General features: G+C 37.0%; 2 protein-coding genes across 2 annotated transcripts; both read right to left on the bottom strand.

Moving 5' to 3' along the window:
• Positions 1 to 959: 959 nt before the first annotated feature.
• Positions 960 to 10,506, bottom strand: LOC109188274 (putative DUF21 domain-containing protein At3g13070, chloroplastic). Its single transcript, XM_019338880.1, has 14 exons — positions 9,587 to 10,506; positions 9,105 to 9,202; positions 8,916 to 9,009; positions 8,762 to 8,839; positions 8,552 to 8,655; positions 7,720 to 7,801; positions 3,613 to 3,752; positions 3,460 to 3,538; positions 3,293 to 3,356; positions 2,539 to 2,630; positions 2,323 to 2,388; positions 1,977 to 2,093; positions 1,677 to 1,856; positions 960 to 1,297 (listed from the first exon to the last, which is right to left on the bottom strand). Exons 1-14 carry the CDS (start codon positions 10,142 to 10,144, stop codon positions 1,052 to 1,054), a joined length of 1,998 nt encoding a protein of 665 aa, XP_019194425.1. The 5' UTR covers positions 10,145 to 10,506; the 3' UTR covers positions 960 to 1,051.
• A 411-nt stretch (positions 10,507 to 10,917) lies between these two features.
• Positions 10,918 to 16,764, bottom strand: LOC109188346 (ABC transporter C family member 3-like). Its single transcript, XM_019338980.1, has 10 exons — positions 14,228 to 16,764; positions 13,998 to 14,084; positions 13,287 to 13,913; positions 13,005 to 13,169; positions 12,577 to 12,871; positions 12,270 to 12,484; positions 11,884 to 12,189; positions 11,741 to 11,804; positions 11,422 to 11,661; positions 10,918 to 11,335 (listed from the first exon to the last, which is right to left on the bottom strand). The coding sequence occupies exons 1-10, from the start codon at positions 16,559 to 16,561 to the stop codon at positions 11,217 to 11,219; spliced, it is 4,452 nt and encodes a 1,483-aa protein (XP_019194525.1). The 5' UTR covers positions 16,562 to 16,764; the 3' UTR covers positions 10,918 to 11,216.
• Between the last annotated feature and the right edge of the window lie 973 nt (positions 16,765 to 17,737).

The following is a 17,737-nucleotide window of genomic DNA, read 5'->3' as shown; positions in this document are numbered from 1 at the left end:
GAGTCTTAAGTTCCTTATACGAGACCCAGATTCCTAAAAAGTCATACAATGGCATATGCCGCACTGACCGCACGGAAAGACTTGTTCTCACCGGAACCAAAATCTATATATATATATATATATATATATATATATATATATATATATATATATAAACATTGATTTTGTATAATGTGTTGTTTTCTTGGTACCTAGCTAGAAGCTACATGTGTTGGAATTGTGGTTTTGTGTAGCCTAAACCGAAGACCACAAGGAAGGAAGGAAGGAAGGAAGATATAGAAAGCAAGTGCAACTGCCAACTGCAAGCTGCATCCATTCAATTTCCATGGCAGCTTCAACAAATTCTTGAGAGGAACCCAACTTATATTCTTTCTTTATGACCCATCAACATCGTTTCATATTTTTGCCAAGATTTCCACCGTCAAATACAGTGACTAATTCCCTTTGCTAAATTATAGACACCTCTATTGGGTAGAACAACTGACCTAGAGACTGAGGTTACTTCATACTCAAAGCCAAGAATCAAACTCTTAACCAATGCTTACTTGGTTAATAACATCTCCATCTCTTTCTAAACAGGGCAACTGCAACTAATTTCACTTTCACCACTATCTTTCCTTTTCAACTTTTTATCCTCTTCCTAACGCAAATGCACCTTAAAGCCCTTTCCCGTTCATGTACCCATCAATCAATCCCAACACCAGCAAATGCCTCTTCATCTTGGACACAATATAACAGCTTCAACACAGTTCTCAAATTTACAATCTTTTCAAGGACATTATTATATTCATATGACCATTGCATCATTCCATAGGAAGAGCTCAGAGTAATTCCCCCATTCTCATTCCTCCTATTGCACTTTTGCAGAAGCACTTCAGGCACTTGCAGCAGCAGCAAGCAAAGGAGATGAGAGGCAACAACACTGAGTTTTACAGATGTTGATACTTCTCTGCATCTGTGAACAATGCTACATTTCCCTCCCTTTGTTATTTCATTAAGGATTTTGCCCGGATAATTTAGTATTATTAGATAGTTGTAACAAGTAGACCATTCATTCAACGTTATGAAGGTCATGACTGTTTTTGTGTTCAGATTTTACAAAATTGTTGGATAGGCAATTGCCGTTATCTGTTTTCCCATGAAAGCTGACCTCATTGTTTGATTCGTCTTGCTTGTTCCATTTTGCGATAATTTTTGGGGCCCAGTGTCTCACACCTTTGGTCTCTAGTTCTGCATCATCGTGGTTGATCCGTTCAAATCGAACCGCACTCACTTTTCTCGCATTTCCTGCTAATATCTGCACCGTACAAAAGCATTATCAAGCTACCAACTACCCTGCTAATTAAACATTCTAAAAAGTCCTACAACCTTTATCAAACAATACATAGAAAGAAAAGCTACTTTTTTGGCAATGAAATACCATCCAACATTATTTATTAGTGTGGTAGTTAAATATGATATAGCTAGTTAACTGGACATTGGAATTCGGACCTTTTCTAGCAAAGCAATCAAACCTAAGGCTTGCTTCACACTAATGATGATAAAGTAGTACTCATAAATATTGAGTCAAGGTGGACAATAAAGAAGGAAGCAGAAAGTGGAAAAAGAACAGTTATGAAATGAGAAAGTAAACATTACTTGTGAGAGGACCCAAAAGAAGGGAGACGAAACATTACCTCAAGCTTATAAATTTGATTCTTTTCATTTTTATCCCCTTGATCAGATTCCTTTCCAGAATAGTCATTGTGTTCTTCTTGATTTGACTTTTCAAGTATCACTTTTATGCTCTCACCCGTCCTAGGTATGTAACCAAATGCTTCACAAACAAAACCAGAAACTGTTTCGTATTGATGATCCTGAATAGAAATTAAAAGAATAAAGGTCAGTGAAGGAGGAAATCACAAAGGATCTTAATGGGAAAGAAGAGAATTGAAATTTTCATAGCAAATCAATCATTGCGGAAGATAACAATTTACCTCGGGCATTTTAATCTCGAGTTCATCAGATAGCTGATCAATGGATGTATTAGCATCCACATCAAAGATTCCCTCAGCCCTGAGAACAATGTAGCCAGTTTTCTTCTGGATCTCTTCCTGCCATGGTATCAAATACTGTGAGAACTCTTTCCTTTAACTTATAAATCACAGGTATGCTGATTAAAGAAGTTACAAGTAGTGGCATCAATGATGAATTGAAGCATATCAGAAATCATTAAAGTGGTGATGGTCTAGTGATAAATTGAAGTACAGATTCATCTGAAACCAGTGAGAGTATAATAATCACTTGAATTGCAAAGAAACAAATTTTTCGTATGAGCCTTACTTTGGAATCATTTTCATCAAAGATTTCACCAACAATTTCCTCAACCACATCTTCAAGGGTTACAATCTGATTCAAAGGAAAGACAATTGAAGAGAAACATGGCAGAATAGATGAGTATAAAATACAGATATAGGCAATTAGGCATACTGGATATGGTGGCTTGGATAAACAAAACTACTGGTAGAACTTTATTTCAAGATGAGAAAGAATACATACTCCAATAGTTCCTCCATATTCATTAAGAACAACAGCCATGTGTACTTTCCTAATGCGGAATTCTCTGAGGAGATTCCAAACTGACATTGAATCTGCAACATTGCAATGCTTTCTTATCTTATTGGCATCATATCAGCTACCAAACAGTGGGAAAAAAATAAATGGAGCAAAAGTCAAGTTCTATAAGCAATTAAGCATGAATTGGAAGCACTACAAAGATTTGGAGATAGGTCTGTAACAAGATCCCTGCACTGATTATGGAAGTATCAATCTTAGGCAGACATATAAGCCCAGCTCTAAAGGGCTTCAGAAGTATTGTCTTTACTCTTTAGGATTATGGATGGATATGACCAGAGTAAATATCAGTCACTCAAACTCCCAAAAGATATCTGTAATTATCTTAAGACTGGTGATCTATATATTCAATATAGCCCCTTTTTAAAGAATATATGACGATAATAAAGCTTATACAAGGACTACAAAAGAAATCATCTCGACCTAACTTTCTGCAATCATAGAGCTTCAAATCTTACTCCACAATGCATTCCGCAACTTACTCGTGACAACTACATATTTTAAGTAATCCCCTCCCACTATCAATGGCATTCTTATCCTCCTTTCTTAATGTACACAATTAGGTGAGAAAGGAAATAAAACAGAGTACATATCATGTGAAACTCAGATCTGAAGCATAATTAGGAATAAAAATTTTATTTTTAATTAATAATTCAAAATTAAATTAAATTGAAATTACCAGGTACAAAGTATGCAGGTTTGTGAGCTATATCCCCCACCATAGAACTTTCCAGTAGTTCCCCCTTCAAAAATCAAACAAAATATAATTCTGTATATTATGAGATTGGTGTACAACTAGAGAACAGCAACAATTAAGAACATGAAGTGCTAGAAATAGTAGGTGACCTTTTGCACATAATCCAGAAGATCCATTGCATATGCAATGCCAACAATATTATCTATACGCTGCTCAAAAACAGGCACCCTACAAGAGTATACTTTATAAGAAACTTGAAAAGGAAATAGCTTCTAAATTCACGAATGGAAAGTGTATTATACCTAGAGTATTGATGAGTCACCCACAAATTCTGGAAATCAACCAGTGTAGCACTGGCATCTATTGCCACAACATCAACAAGCGGTGTCATAACCTCTCGAACATGTGTATCTTTGATCTCTAACACATTTTCAATCATATCCTGCAAGAGGGAACACACATCAGACCCAGATTTTCTTTAGAACATACACAAATCCTTTACAAGGTGTTTGGTTGCAATGAGGAAATTAGGGGAGAACTGAATTGCAATTCCACGGGGGAGGAATAAACTAGAATTTCATTCTGGATGGTAGTAAATGAAGTAAAAAAGAACTTGCATCTATGTATGATAGTTTGAAGTTCCTGTTTGTTAGAAGTTCTGCGAACCGAGCCGCCCATGTAATGGCGAGAGAAGCTCGTTCTATGTCAGGCTGTTTGGAGTGGTTGTCTTCTCCCGGTTTCCTTGATCATGTACTGTTCTTTGATAATGATAATTAATGATGTTTCGTGTTTTGTTTTAAAAAAAAAAAAAAATTAATATAGAAAGTCATTTCATTGTTTGGTTGGTGGGAATAGGATTACTAAATAATCCTATTCTAGTGTTTGGTTTACATGCGAACAGAAAGAGAATATATAAGTAGTATAAAGGCCAAATTGTCCATGCATTATCATAATAGTATAATAAATTAAAATGAAATACATTCTATTATAATAAATTAAAATTTTAAATTAATTACATTTACAATATTATAATTATAATATAGTAATCTATAATTATAATATAATAAATCATAAAGTATAATAAGGAAAATTTATCATCTTCGTCCATAAGTTTTTGGGTAACTGTTACTTCATCCCAATTTTGGTTGTGCTTCTATTTTGTCCTTAAGTTTTTATTTAGGTTGTTCTTTCCATCCCTAATTCTTGGGAAATACCTTCTATCATGATTCTTCTCACTCCAAAACATTTTAATTGGTTGCAACTCTCTACATATGCATTGTGAAACTTTAATCTAAAAACTTGAGAACAAAGCAATTGAATTTGAGGACAAATTAGATGAATTCCTCAACATTTTACACTCTTAAATGTTAGGGAATTCAATTGATTTATCCTCAAATTTTTAAAATAAAGATTCACAATACAAATTTGGAGAGTCACAACCAGTTAAAATATCTTGGAGTAAAAAAGAATCTTTGTAAAATGTATTGCCCACAGAACTAGGGATAAAAAGAGTAACCTAGATAAAAGCTTAAGAACTTAATACAAGCACATGCAAGAACTAAGGACAAAAATAACAATTACCTAAGAACTTAAAGACAAAAATTGCAACTTCTCCATTATAATAATCAATTTATTATATTATACACAAGGTTCAAAAAAAAGCTAGTTTGGGTATCAAGGCGTTTTGTATTGGAAGATAGGGCATAAGCCTCAAAACATACCCTAAAAATGATCAATATATTAATTTTTTTAGTTATTTTATTTAATGGAACACCAAATTAAATCACATTGAATCATCATTATTAAAAAAAATTAATATATTAAATCAAATAGTTAGTATAAAATTTAAAATATAAGATTATATATATATATATATATATATATATATATATATATATATATATAATGTTATTATTAATTATCAATTATGTAATTAATACTTGAGACAGTTGTAGAGTTCTAAAAGTCTATCTCTTAGTTTCCCGGGATTCTAGAGAGTCTGTAATTAATATCTCCTTGTTTCTTAGTCTTACAAAGTACCTCAGAGTCTGTCTCCCTCTCACTCTCTATCCCAAACAATCATAGTAGGAAAAAATTAACAAAGGAACTATCGAAGAAGAGGAAAAAAAAAAAAACCTTAAACAAGAAGAAGACTCAAAGAAGTTGAAACACTGCTGCTAGAGAAGTTAGAAGTTACTTTGACTTCTCTAGCAACAGGGCAGTTCAGTTGAGTCATCGTAAGCTAGAGTCCAGAGGAGGTGAGTTCCACTCACCTTTTTTTAATTTAAACCCTAGGCATTTTTTACTGGGTGTGTTGATAGAAAGCACACTTCGCTCTCGCACCACCTTAGGCTGAGCATGCCTCAGAAACACCTTTTTAAACCTTGATTATACAAAATTCCAATTCAAAAATTTATTACCAAGATTATTAGAATTGGGAAGGCTATTCTTGTCAGGCAACCTCAATCTTTCTTCCCAAGAGTCACAAAATTAAAAATCCTGAGGGAGGGGGGGGGGGGGGGGGGGGGAGGGGAGAGTTGGGAGTTCCAACTCCTCAAACCAAACATGTTGTTAGGGTTTTCCATCAGGAAGGATGAGACAAGGAAACCGGAATACTCTCTTGTTTTTGGGTTCATGTTTTTTTGCCCAAGGCCTTGTGGTCGAATGGCACTAGCCTAAGACTTTAAGTTAGGATGTCAAGGTTCAAACCCCAACCCCCTCAAATGAACCCAAAAAAAAAAAGTTCATTTTGTTTTTGGGTGGAGAAAAGAGGGTGAGGTTGTACTGCATGATTATCTATCTTGCCTAACTAACCTTTGCAAGTATTCTAGTAATAACTTATTCTTCTAGAAGCCACTCAATACGATTATGAATATTGCATGTAGCGTAAGGATATGCACAAAACATGAGAACATGCAACACAAATTAGCAAAAATGTTAATTTAATGCCTTCAAAAATTACTCAGGAAATGCTAGTGCAGAGGTAGTTCTCGGTAGGTTAATCTTTGTTAGTTTAGTGGTAGTTTTGAGTGGTTATTGGTTACATCTGTGTTACATTATATATCTCTTGTAGATTATTCTAGATGAACTATATTACATCATATAGCATATTTTACAGTTTCTCTATGGTATCAAGAGCATCTTTGTTAACTATTGAAAAAAAAAAAATTGCAGCTGTTTTCTGCAATTCTTTCAGTTTCCGGTGATCTACAATATTTCGGCAATGTCCTACGTCTTCAATCTTTTCTTTTCCCTCTCTATGGCTGAAAATTCATCCATCACTCAAGCTGATTTTTTTCATCCTTCAAATGTGGATTCCTCTGCAATCACTTCTTCAGTTTTGCTTCAGCCACAGACTTCTGTTTCCATGCAACAGAAGCTTGGTTCTGCAATGCAATTTCTTCATCGAAACTTCTTTTCCATCTGCAATTCCACTTTTTGTTTTGGTCTTTTCCTGATGGTTATGAAATCTACCTCGGGCTTATCAATTCTACTACAGTTTTGTCTTCACTCTTCAGCTTCAGATTATCCTCTGGCTTCAACTACTCCCTTTTCAGTGCATATCAAGGTTTCAGTTCCAATGTTTCTTTTAGATAGCCCTTATAAGCAACAGTATTTCTCCTGACTTCCTCTTCAATCTTTATTATCTGCTACATCTTTGCCCTTCCCCTCCAACAATGTTTATATCTCTTTTCTTTTCCCAAAAAAAAACAGACAACTAATTAGTTTGGCAAGCAGTTTCTTCTACCCCTCACTTCTTCTATTGGCTTTGGTTTCTCTCATGGCAACTATCTGGTTTCTCATGTAACTTTTGATGCAGCTTCTCCTGGAGCTTTTTCTTCTTTGGTTTCCATTCAACCACTTCATGGATTAAGATGCTACATCACAGTCATTGCCCTGCTATTGCCCAGCTAAGACTGAGGGGGGTATATTAGTGTAGTGGCAGTTCTAGGTAGTTACATCTATGTTAGTGTAGTCAGTAGCGGTAGTCATATCCCTAGTAACTTCTATTGTAGATGAACTGTAATGCATCATAGCATATTTTACAGTTCCTAATGGAGGTTATAACCGCAGTCTTTTTCTAATTTGACTATTTGAGTTTCATACAGTTAATTACATTACTCTTCAGCAAGAAACGAAAGCACAAATAAACAAAGACTAGTGAATAAGGTTCATCCTAACTTAAATAAATATTGTATATTTTTATGCATCAAAGGAAATGCTGCAGTCAGTACAAGGTCAAAACCATTTGCTATTTTGGATAGGTTCAATTCATGCACTAGCAACCAGTGGATCATGTAGTAACCAGTTATGGTGCTGTTAGCATCCAAAATGTAGCTTCTATGCTTCATATTCATTTTCAAACAATGGAAGCTTGCACTATAAAACCATGAAACAAACTGTATTACCTGTTCTTCCTCCTCAATTGCACCACTTAACTCTGCTCCACGAAGCATCAATTTTAATTCGTCTTCAGTGACATATGGTTCACTGGAGTATGAAATGTTACAAAATAAATAAATAAATAAGAAAGTAAGAGGAAAAACAAAAACATAACTAAGTGCTCATGAGAGAGTAAAATTTATCTACACTCAATAAATTCACAGGGAAAACAAGAAAGGAAACAGAATTGGTAGGTTCTTTCAGGAATTCCTTGATTTTTATCAAATGTAATATTCTGAGCCAGAATATTTTCAAAACAATCCTCCTCTTTTTTTATGTTTTTGTCTGTGCACTTCCATTGATATGCTGGTTAATAAAGACAAATAATACTTCATTTCACCCCAGAAATATATTCAGTGCATCCTCCACAACTTGTAAATGTGTAAAAACAATGTATGAGGTGCATATGTTTGCAAACTCCATACAATTTTTAGTTTAGTATTTAAATGATAGATAGTTTGCCCATATAAAGAAACTTTTTACACCGAACATACATGTTTTAGAGGATTCAGACAGATGATGGGTACATGTAAATCAAATCTAAATAGAGCAGTTGAGTATTCATCTCAACTAAACCTTAACTCCAACCTAGTTGGGATTGGTAATATGGATTCTATCAGTCTATTCAGCTGTTCCCAGTGCCAGTTTGGGTATGCATATGCAGGGACTTGAACCCAGGTCTAATGCTTGGAAGGCAATTATCTTAGTTGTTGGACCATAAACAGAATAGTAAAGAATGCATGAAAAAATATACATGGCGTACAGAAAGTATCAAACTTTCATTTCCGATTGGCACACCTTCTTCCTTTCAAGCCAAGAAGTTTTAGCATCCCCATTGAGAGGTATGTGACAACTCTTCCCACAGGATACAGTATCAGTGAAAGCCATGCCACTGGCCTGACCTAAAGGCATTTTCAAGTCAGGCATTATCATCAAACATATCTGACCAATACTTTAGCTGGAAAACAAAGTCAGTCACTTCAGGGTGAAGGTCACATATGAACTTACCACAACCCTAGCAACCTCTGTGGCATTGTGAACAGCTATGCTTTTTGGAGTGATTTCAGTCAGAAGCAAAACTGCAACCTGATAGAGGAAAAGATTCCAGACTTGCAACCATAAAACTACCAAATGAGATATTCAACTGAGAAAAATGACGTACAGTCATGACTCCTGTTGCTGCACTGACACCAGCTTCACCAAAAGCTGCTGTTGCAGCCTCAGTAACTAATGCTGTAGCTCCAATATTCACAACTCTGTTTAAATAAATGAATTTCAATATGAGAAAACATTCTTTTTTGAAGTGGTGAAAGCAGAAAAATATATGGACAAGCTTCAGAAAGGGCAGTACGTTGTGCCTATAAGTATAGTTGTAAGAAATCGAGTAACATCACTCCTCAACATTTTAAAGACTCCATTTTCAGACTCTTTCTCGGCTAACTCCCTCACCTGATATGAAAAGAAGAAAAGATCAAAAGATAGCTGCATCAACTAATTATAGAAATGAATTAATATAAGAGCAAGAGATAAGCCTTACAGAGAGCCAAAAAAATGGACTAAGACACAATTCATATATCTAGTGCAGAAATCACACTATCTCACAATAAGGTAACAATAAAGAAGAAGCAACAGAAAAGCTTTAATTTTTACCAGAAATATATAAAATAACAAAGCATGTATGAGTGTGTGTGTGTGTGTAGCAATCCCACAAGTTATTTTCTAATCAATGGCAGCTCAAGATTCATATACTCCGAGATTTCAATACAGCAATAAGAAAGACATGAAATCAATTCCAAATTGCCAAAAAAAAAAAAAAGAGGTTGAATTAGCTACCTTCCATGGCCAAAGCGTAGTGATTGAAGTCTCAGCCATGGAGAAAAATGCCGAAAGCCCGAGAAGCAATGCCAACACCAAACCTTGCTCTTTAAAAACTCTAAGAACCGGCAAAACCTTTGGCCAAAAATTTCTCAAGGCCACAAGAGTTTGGTCCAAAGCCCCGTAGCGCGCACTGACAACCTCTTCAATAGCAAGCACTCTCCGACAGCCAAACACAAAAACCCCACAAACTAAAGCTACCAAAATCAAACCCCTCTTCAACAAAACCTCCACGAGCCCCACATTCACACTCGTTACGCCATCTTCAACATTTCGGCAAGCACAACCGCGACTTACCGATAGCGGGCTCAAACCGAGTCGACTCGGATGGAGCTCGGAGTTGAAGAAAATTCTAGAACCGTACGGTACGGAGTAACCCCCTCTGCCGGCGGATTTTGCAGCGCAGCACAGACTCCTGGCAGAGATACCGGCGGAAATCCCGAACCGACGGCTGCGAAGAACTCTGAATGCGGATCGATTCAAGAGATAGGGCTCAAGAGCCGCTACTGCTTCCATGTGGATTCGCAGAAACTATGCGTGAAATTAGAAAAACAAGTGGAAATTCAATCCAAAATTCCAAATAATATACGAGTAGATAGAGCGGGAAGGGTAGAGATTAGATCTTCTTGCGGAGCTTGAAGAGATGGAAACGTGCAGACGAAGAGCTCATCCTGCTCGGCCTCTACTGCGAGCTGCGTGGACGACTCAATTTCTTTGCTCGTGTGCTTCTGCCAAAAGCACAGGTTTCAACTTGCAGGTGTGAAATGACCGGAGTATCCCCCGCTTCTCTGTCTCTTTCTCTTCTTGACGTCGGGCTACATCTGACCTTCCACGCCTCTACCTAACCCTCTCCATCTTCTAGCAGTCGTTAAAGTAATACCCTTTTTTACGAATATGATTCTCGCAACAGTACAAACGAAATCATAATTTATCTTGTTTTAGTCTAAAGATGCCATCAGGCACTGGAATTTGTCTGGATATTTGGAAAATGAAATAAATAAAACATGTTTATTTGTACCATTTTAAAGAAAATTAAAAATTATTTTTGTTACTGAGAAAATAGTTATGATCAGATACTACATTGTAATAGAGTCAATAGCATTAAAAAAAAAAGTATTAAACCATTCAAAAATATATGTCGTAATAGTGTTTCGTTGGAGTTCACACCTTAACTACATCTACATCGACCTATTCACAGGCTAACACGTTATACTAGGACTCTCTCCCTAATTCTGTTGGATTCTTATGCAATAATCAATCATCAATTTGTTGCTTTAAAAAAAAAAAAGTAATATCAAGAGGAGTTTGGTTGTTAGGCTAGTTTTATTTTCTCCAACACAAAACATATACAGAGTATAATTTTCAACAAAAATAAAATAAAATCTTCTTTTACATATCTATATTCATGTGTAAAACCAAGATTGTCCACTACCATAGTTCTTTTCACAATTGGGCATAACTACACTGGAAATATGATTTGCAGGAAGCAAATATGTTTATTGCACCCTACATTATTTGACTTTGTTACACAATCCAAAGCTGAAAGCCTGAAACATTAACCAAACCTCCTACAATCTGATTGATGAATTCACGACAATTTTTCCAAACCAGAACTTGACCTCATGGTATATTCACCCACGAGCTTTGCGAATAACGACGATTTGTTATCCAGCAGATTTTCTGGAGTGTCATTTTCAGCAACAACCCCTGCATCAGAGAAAAAAAATGGTGTGAATTATCTACAGGTTTCATCGGAATCTGTCGTTCAAAGTGGAACACACAGTAGTACTAACCATTATCTAGGAGCAGAACCATGTCACTGTCTAGCACCGAGGTTATCCTATGTGCAATTGTTATGACAGTGGAATCTGAGAAGTGTTGCCTCAGAGTTTGCTGGATCAGATTGTCTGTCATGGTGTCCACAGACGCTGTAGCCTCGTCGAGAACCAGAATCTTGCTCTTCTTCAACAGCACTCGCCCGAGACACACCAGTTGCCTCTGACCCATGCTCCAATTCTCGCCATTTTCAGTAACTGTTTATGGAAATGTTCGGTTTCAGGACTGTCAATAAGAAAGTGTACAGATAGATAGCTATGAGGAATGACAAAAAACCTGCAGAATCAAGCCCAGCTTCCTTCTTACGAACTTCGCCTCCCAGCTGACACTTATCGAGAGCCTAAAGAGAAACACCATCCATCGATCAACTTACAAACGTTACGAACTAAAAAGAAGAAACAGAAATATGAAATGCCTACCTCCCAAATCTGTTCATCTGTATACTCTTCAAGTGGATCTAGATTTCCACGAATTGTCCCCTCAAACATGGTTGGATCTTGGGGAATTATGCTCAACCTAGCCCGCAAATCATGCAGTCCAATTGACGATATATTGATACCATCGATAAGAATTTGTCCGTCTGCTGGTTCAACAATGCGAAAGAGGGTCTGTATAAGTGTTGATTTACCACTGCCAGTCCTCCCAACTACTCCACTTTTCTTTCCTCCCAAAAACGTGCACGTGATGCCTCGTAAAACAAGGGGCAGCTGTGGAGCATATCGTACCTTTCAACCCATCCATAATCGTTAGAAAGAATACAAATACATGGAACGAGAAATTAACTATCAAATGAATATGGAGTTACCTTTAGATTGCTGATTTCAACTCTACCATTTGGTGGCCAACAAGCGTCGGGCCTGTTAGATTCAGTAACAAGAGGGGGCTCGCTAGACATAGAACTGTACTGAATTATTCTTTCAACTGATATAATACTATTCTCTACAATGCAAAAACTTAATGCAATCCAAATCAATTCTCCGTTCAAATTAAGCCCATATGTCACTGCTAAGACACCAAAATCTGCAAATTGTTGAAGGGGACAAATTATTAATATTGGATAAGCATATCTTCTTGCTGAAAAGAAAAAAAGAAGTAATATGATGAACACTCACTTGGGTCAATAGTTCCCACCGGAACAGATACCAAGAATATCAATGCAAAGGCAAAAGTGATTAGAGACAACATATTCAAGCGAAAGCATATCCACTGCATAGCACCAAACACATGAAACCTGAGCCGAGAATAATTATCTATCAGTTTCATATTTGTATCACAAAATCTGGACTCCTGGTCAAAACCACGAATCGTAGTTGATCCCGAGAGAGTTTCAGCAAAATGCTGTATGACTGGAGCCTTAGCAACTCCAGCTAATCGTGTCAATTCTCGAGCTGAAGGCAAGTATTGTTGCTGCAATCAAGAAATTTACAACAGCTTAAATATGATAAGATGCATATACATTAAATTTAGAAATAAAACCAACTTAATGTTGCATAAATCAGGTCTTTTCCATTATAAAAACAGACTTTAGCATAGAGCCTACCTGATAATAGATGCATATTGCAATCACAGGAATAAAGGAAGCAAAGACCTGCCATGAAACTAAAGACATTATGGCAACGATACCCAAAAGATCAATTATTGTGAAGGCAAATGATCCAATTTGAGAGGGAATGTCCAGATCAACAACACTTTGATCCGTAGATGCCTGTGATGACAAATACAACAATTAATCAAGCACTGTTTTGCTATCAAAAAATGATGATAAGAATGAATGATACAGATTTGTAAAAGAAAACAGAAGCAAATATGAATGTTCCCTTACTCTATTCAGAATACGCCCACTGGGTGTGGCATCAAAGAAAGACATTGGAGCACGGAAAATGCACAAATGCATTTTGTGAAAAAGTAGTGTGGCTGTTTCGAATCCAGCGGTCATAAGCAGCAAGGCTCTGGGAAGGATGCAGAAGGAACTTCCAATTGCAAAAGCAACATAAACAAGAAGGAGAGTAGAGCTTCCAACTGGTGGTGTCTCACCTTCTGACACCGGAGTAGCCCAAGTCATCCAATAATTGCTTCCAATTTGAAGTGTTTGGAAGATTATTTGTGCCAATAATATAAAGGGCACAAGAAAACCTCCAAACGCCATAGTAATATATTGCCAGTAAACCAGGAACCCAACTCTACCTTTCTCTCTTTCTTCCTCTTGGACAAGTTGGCCCTTTGGTCTTGCAGAGCTATCAATTTTACCATCTGTAGCTTCTTCATTTATAGCATCATTAATGGTCAACATGCCACCGCTCTCGTTTCTTACTGTTACTACTCTTTCCTCAAAGGAATCTATTGCTGATATTGCTTCGTTGTGAGCACCCACAAGCTCCATAAACTCACTTTCCAATTTGAGGATGCTGTTGTACTTTCCAGCTTGTGAAATCCTTCCGTCTTTCATAACCTGATTTAATGAGTTAAAATCTTTATACCTTGAATAGGTAAGAACAGAAGATAATAAATTAACAAACAAACATTGGTAACTTACCAAGATCAGATCTGCGGCAGGTAAGAACTCTACTTGATGTGTAACATAAATAACTGTTTTTGAATCCAGAAGTCTAAGTATACATTCCTATCAAGAGAAGATCATTTGTGGATAGCTTTAGTTTCAGAGAAGAAATTTGCCAGAAGTGGATAGATTTATATGAAAAAATAAAACAAAAAACAAAATTGAGAATTTAATGATAAAAATATAACATGTGATAAGTTTCTTACATTGAAGAGATGGGTTCCGGTATGAGCATCGACTGCACTAAATGGATCATCAAAGAGATAAATGTCAGCATCTTGGTATAAAGCACGAGCAATTTGTACTCTTTGCTTCTGTCCACCACTCAAATTGATTCCTCGTTCTCCGATGACTGTTTGATCACCAAAAGGGAGAACTTCCAAGTCTTTCTTTAAGGAACATGCTTCAAGAACTCTATCATACTTCTCGCTCTCCATTTTCATACCAAACAATATATTTTCTTCTATGGTCCCACTCTGTATCCAGGGTGACTGTGGAACATAGGCTTTAATTCCACACAGCTTAACACTTCCTGAAATTTTGGGCATTTCTCCCAAAATGCAAGATAATAGACTTGACTTTCCTGAAGCAACAGTACCACAAATGGCAACTTTCATGCCATGATACACTCTTACATTGATGTCTTTTAGAAGTGGAGCAGAAGAGGTTTCATTCCAACAGAAATTTCCTTCTACAATGTCAATGGCAACATCAGAACTACATCTAGGAAGCTTCTCAATAGCACTAGGTTGCAGGTCATCTAGTGAAAGGAATGATGCGATTCGATCAAGAGAAACTTTAATCTGAGCTATCATTGAAATTGCATCTGGAATTCTGTAAATAGGCACCTTCAGTGTAGAAAATGTGGCAAGCGAAGAAAGTACTTTTCCTGATTCAAGTGGAACCCCCATAAGCACAGCAGCACCAAATGTAGCGACAGACACAAATGAAGGGGCAACCCAATTGACAAAAGTAGTCAAAGCCGAGGTGTATCCATATTTTCTTAACCATCCTACCTCAGTATTTCTGATCCCAAGGATTTTGGATAGAAATTTCATCTCCCAAGCTTGAAGTTTAAGTATTCTCATGTTCCTTAAAACCTCAGAGGTTGCCTTCATGCGACTATCTTTGGATTTCATAAGTTTTTTCTGGTATCTCTCCTGTAATTTTGCTAAAGGGAAGTTTGCTAGCATCACTATAACAGTAGAAAGGAGTGCTACAATTGAAGCACCCCCGAGGTTTTTGTAGAGAATAACCAATGCAAGGCCAACTTGAACAAGTATAATCCACGGATCATGGATGTACCAAGTAAATTCAGCTATCCTCTCAGCATCTACAGTCATAAAATTGATGATCTCTCCACTTGTATGGCTCTGTCTTGAGTGGCATGAGAGTGTCAAACCCTTGTTATAGACTTTGGCAACCAGTGCAGCCCTTACCCTGAACCCAGCCTGCCGTGCTTTGAAAAAATACTGTGTCTCTGCCAATGACTCAACAAGCTTTGCTATGAAGAATGCAGAGACCAACAAGTAACCTTCACTTCTAAATTCCCGGCTTCCATTGAGGAATTGAACTAAGTTATTAATGAGATAAGCTTCAACATAAGAGGGCAATTTATACAAGAGTATATAAATGGCAGTTAACATAATGTCCTTCCAAACAGTGAAAATCAAGGCCTTTGCCAGCATAAATGTAGTCAATTTTCTACCCCCCTCACTAGAAGATCCTAGCTTATCTCTTAAAATTGGAAAAATGCCTCTAATACTATCCAAACCAGCAAGCTGAGGAATGTCCTCAAGGTTTAATATTCTCTTGTTGCCAAGAGAAATTAGAGGATTCATCCATGAGTAAGTAATTGTACTCAAAAGGCTAGCACTGATATAAGGAGTAACAGTTTCATCCCCAGAAGGTAATTTCACTTCTCCACCATTCAACAGGGGTTCCTTAAGAAGGTCACCTACACCCTCCTTTTTACCCGAAAATCCCACAACACAGAAGAACAACCCCATGACAGTGGACACTACGTCAGAAACCCAAAATTGTGTTGATAAAGTTTTGTTCTTTTTGTGATAAAATATGTCTACTACTAAACAATAACAAGACAGTGCAAAGAAACACACCCACCAAGCTCTCAAAACAAGCCGGTACTTGTTTTCAACAGAGTTTAAGAATTGGGTGTGTAAAACAACAGAGATTACTAACCAAGAAACAGCCTTTATTAAGAAATCCGAAAAAGTTAGAATTTTTTCTTCAGACCAACCACTTGAGTACCAGTAAAATTGAGTTACTAGACAGAGAACAAGATTGAACAGTGAGAGACTAACACAAGAGGAGATGGTTTGTTTGTAGCACAACATTGTGGCATTTTTATGAGCTTTTTCTTTTGTGTAGTTTTGAGTGTTTACGATTTTCTTGAACATCCAAACTAGGACAATAAGGATCAACAGAAGCAAGTGAAGCGAAGCAGAAATGCCCCGGAGGAATATAGGGTTAAAGAGGGGGTAGTCACCCTCATAGCTCAGAGAAAGAGACACAAACATTATGTTTATCAAACCAATTCAAAGGGTATCTGTAAATTGTAATCTCTTAAATAGAAGATGATGGGAGCGAGTGAGCAACACAATCAAAATGAGCTTAACTGAACACTCTAACCAAAGCAACAAAAATCCTGCAGGCTCATATATATATACCAAGCTTTGGCGCTTTGCTAAGATCAGAGAAGTTTCCTTGCGTTGCTCATCAGATAATATCCGTGAAAAATGAAAACGATACCCCAATGCCCACTGGCCACTGGGGCGTTGGAGCTGTCTCTATGTAGAAACGTGGTGACCAAGTTCCACTAACCATTTGACCCACCCAGTCAATAATGGCGCTGGCTAGTAGGACATGGCTCTTTCCCCTCTGTTTTTGCTTTCTAAAATCTCATAGGAAATACGTGCACTCTCCTTTCTTATTCTCAACCTTTACTTCCTTGACAAACTTTTTATATAGACATATTCTTTAGGACCTACATGATAAAATAGTCAATCTTTATTTGTCATGTCATGAAGTATAAGTGAGAGAGTAGAATTTAAAAATAAATGTAGTAGAATTCAATCTTATATTAGTATATATACTAGTTTTTTATGTGCATTGCGCGATTGGGATAATGCCCAATATTTTTTTTTTTAAATGAGTACTTTAAAGTATATATTATATTGGAATTGTTAATACATAGATAATTGAATGTTAAATTTACGTATTTAAATAGGCAATTCTAAGTTTACAAATGCAAGATAATATAGTCAAGATTGATTATAATAATTATCAATAAAATAATTTGGTAGGGAATATCCCGACCGACATAGCTTCACCACGACCGAGAAGCCTTTGTCCTTTTCTCTTTGTCTTTGCAGGTAACAGGTCGGGCTCCTTGAGAAGAACCCGGTCGGGGGCCGACCGGGAGTTGCCCGAGCGACGGTGTCGACTGCCGAGCGGTAGCCCTTTGGCGAGAGAGCTGACGAAAGATACGTGGCGATTCTCTACGACGACAGACAGGGCACCCGGGAGGGCGACACGTGGTGGCTACGTGGAGGGCATGCCGAACGGCTGGAATCCTGTCCCCAGCATAGCGGCTATAAATTCCCACAGTAGCTACAGTGTAGGGGACTTTTGGACGATCGATAGGTTGTTGTTAGAGAATCCCGACCGCAGTCAGTCGGCACTCAGAGCAACCA

The sequence above is a fragment of the Ipomoea nil genome, unplaced genomic scaffold (genome assembly GCF_001879475.1).
Source record: "Ipomoea nil cultivar Tokyo-kokei standard unplaced genomic scaffold, Asagao_1.1 scaffold1421, whole genome shotgun sequence".
Lineage (NCBI taxonomy): Eukaryota > Viridiplantae > Streptophyta > Magnoliopsida > Solanales > Convolvulaceae > Ipomoea > Ipomoea nil.
Note: the sequence above shows the minus strand (reverse complement) of the source record. Positions and strands in the feature narration are given on the sequence as shown.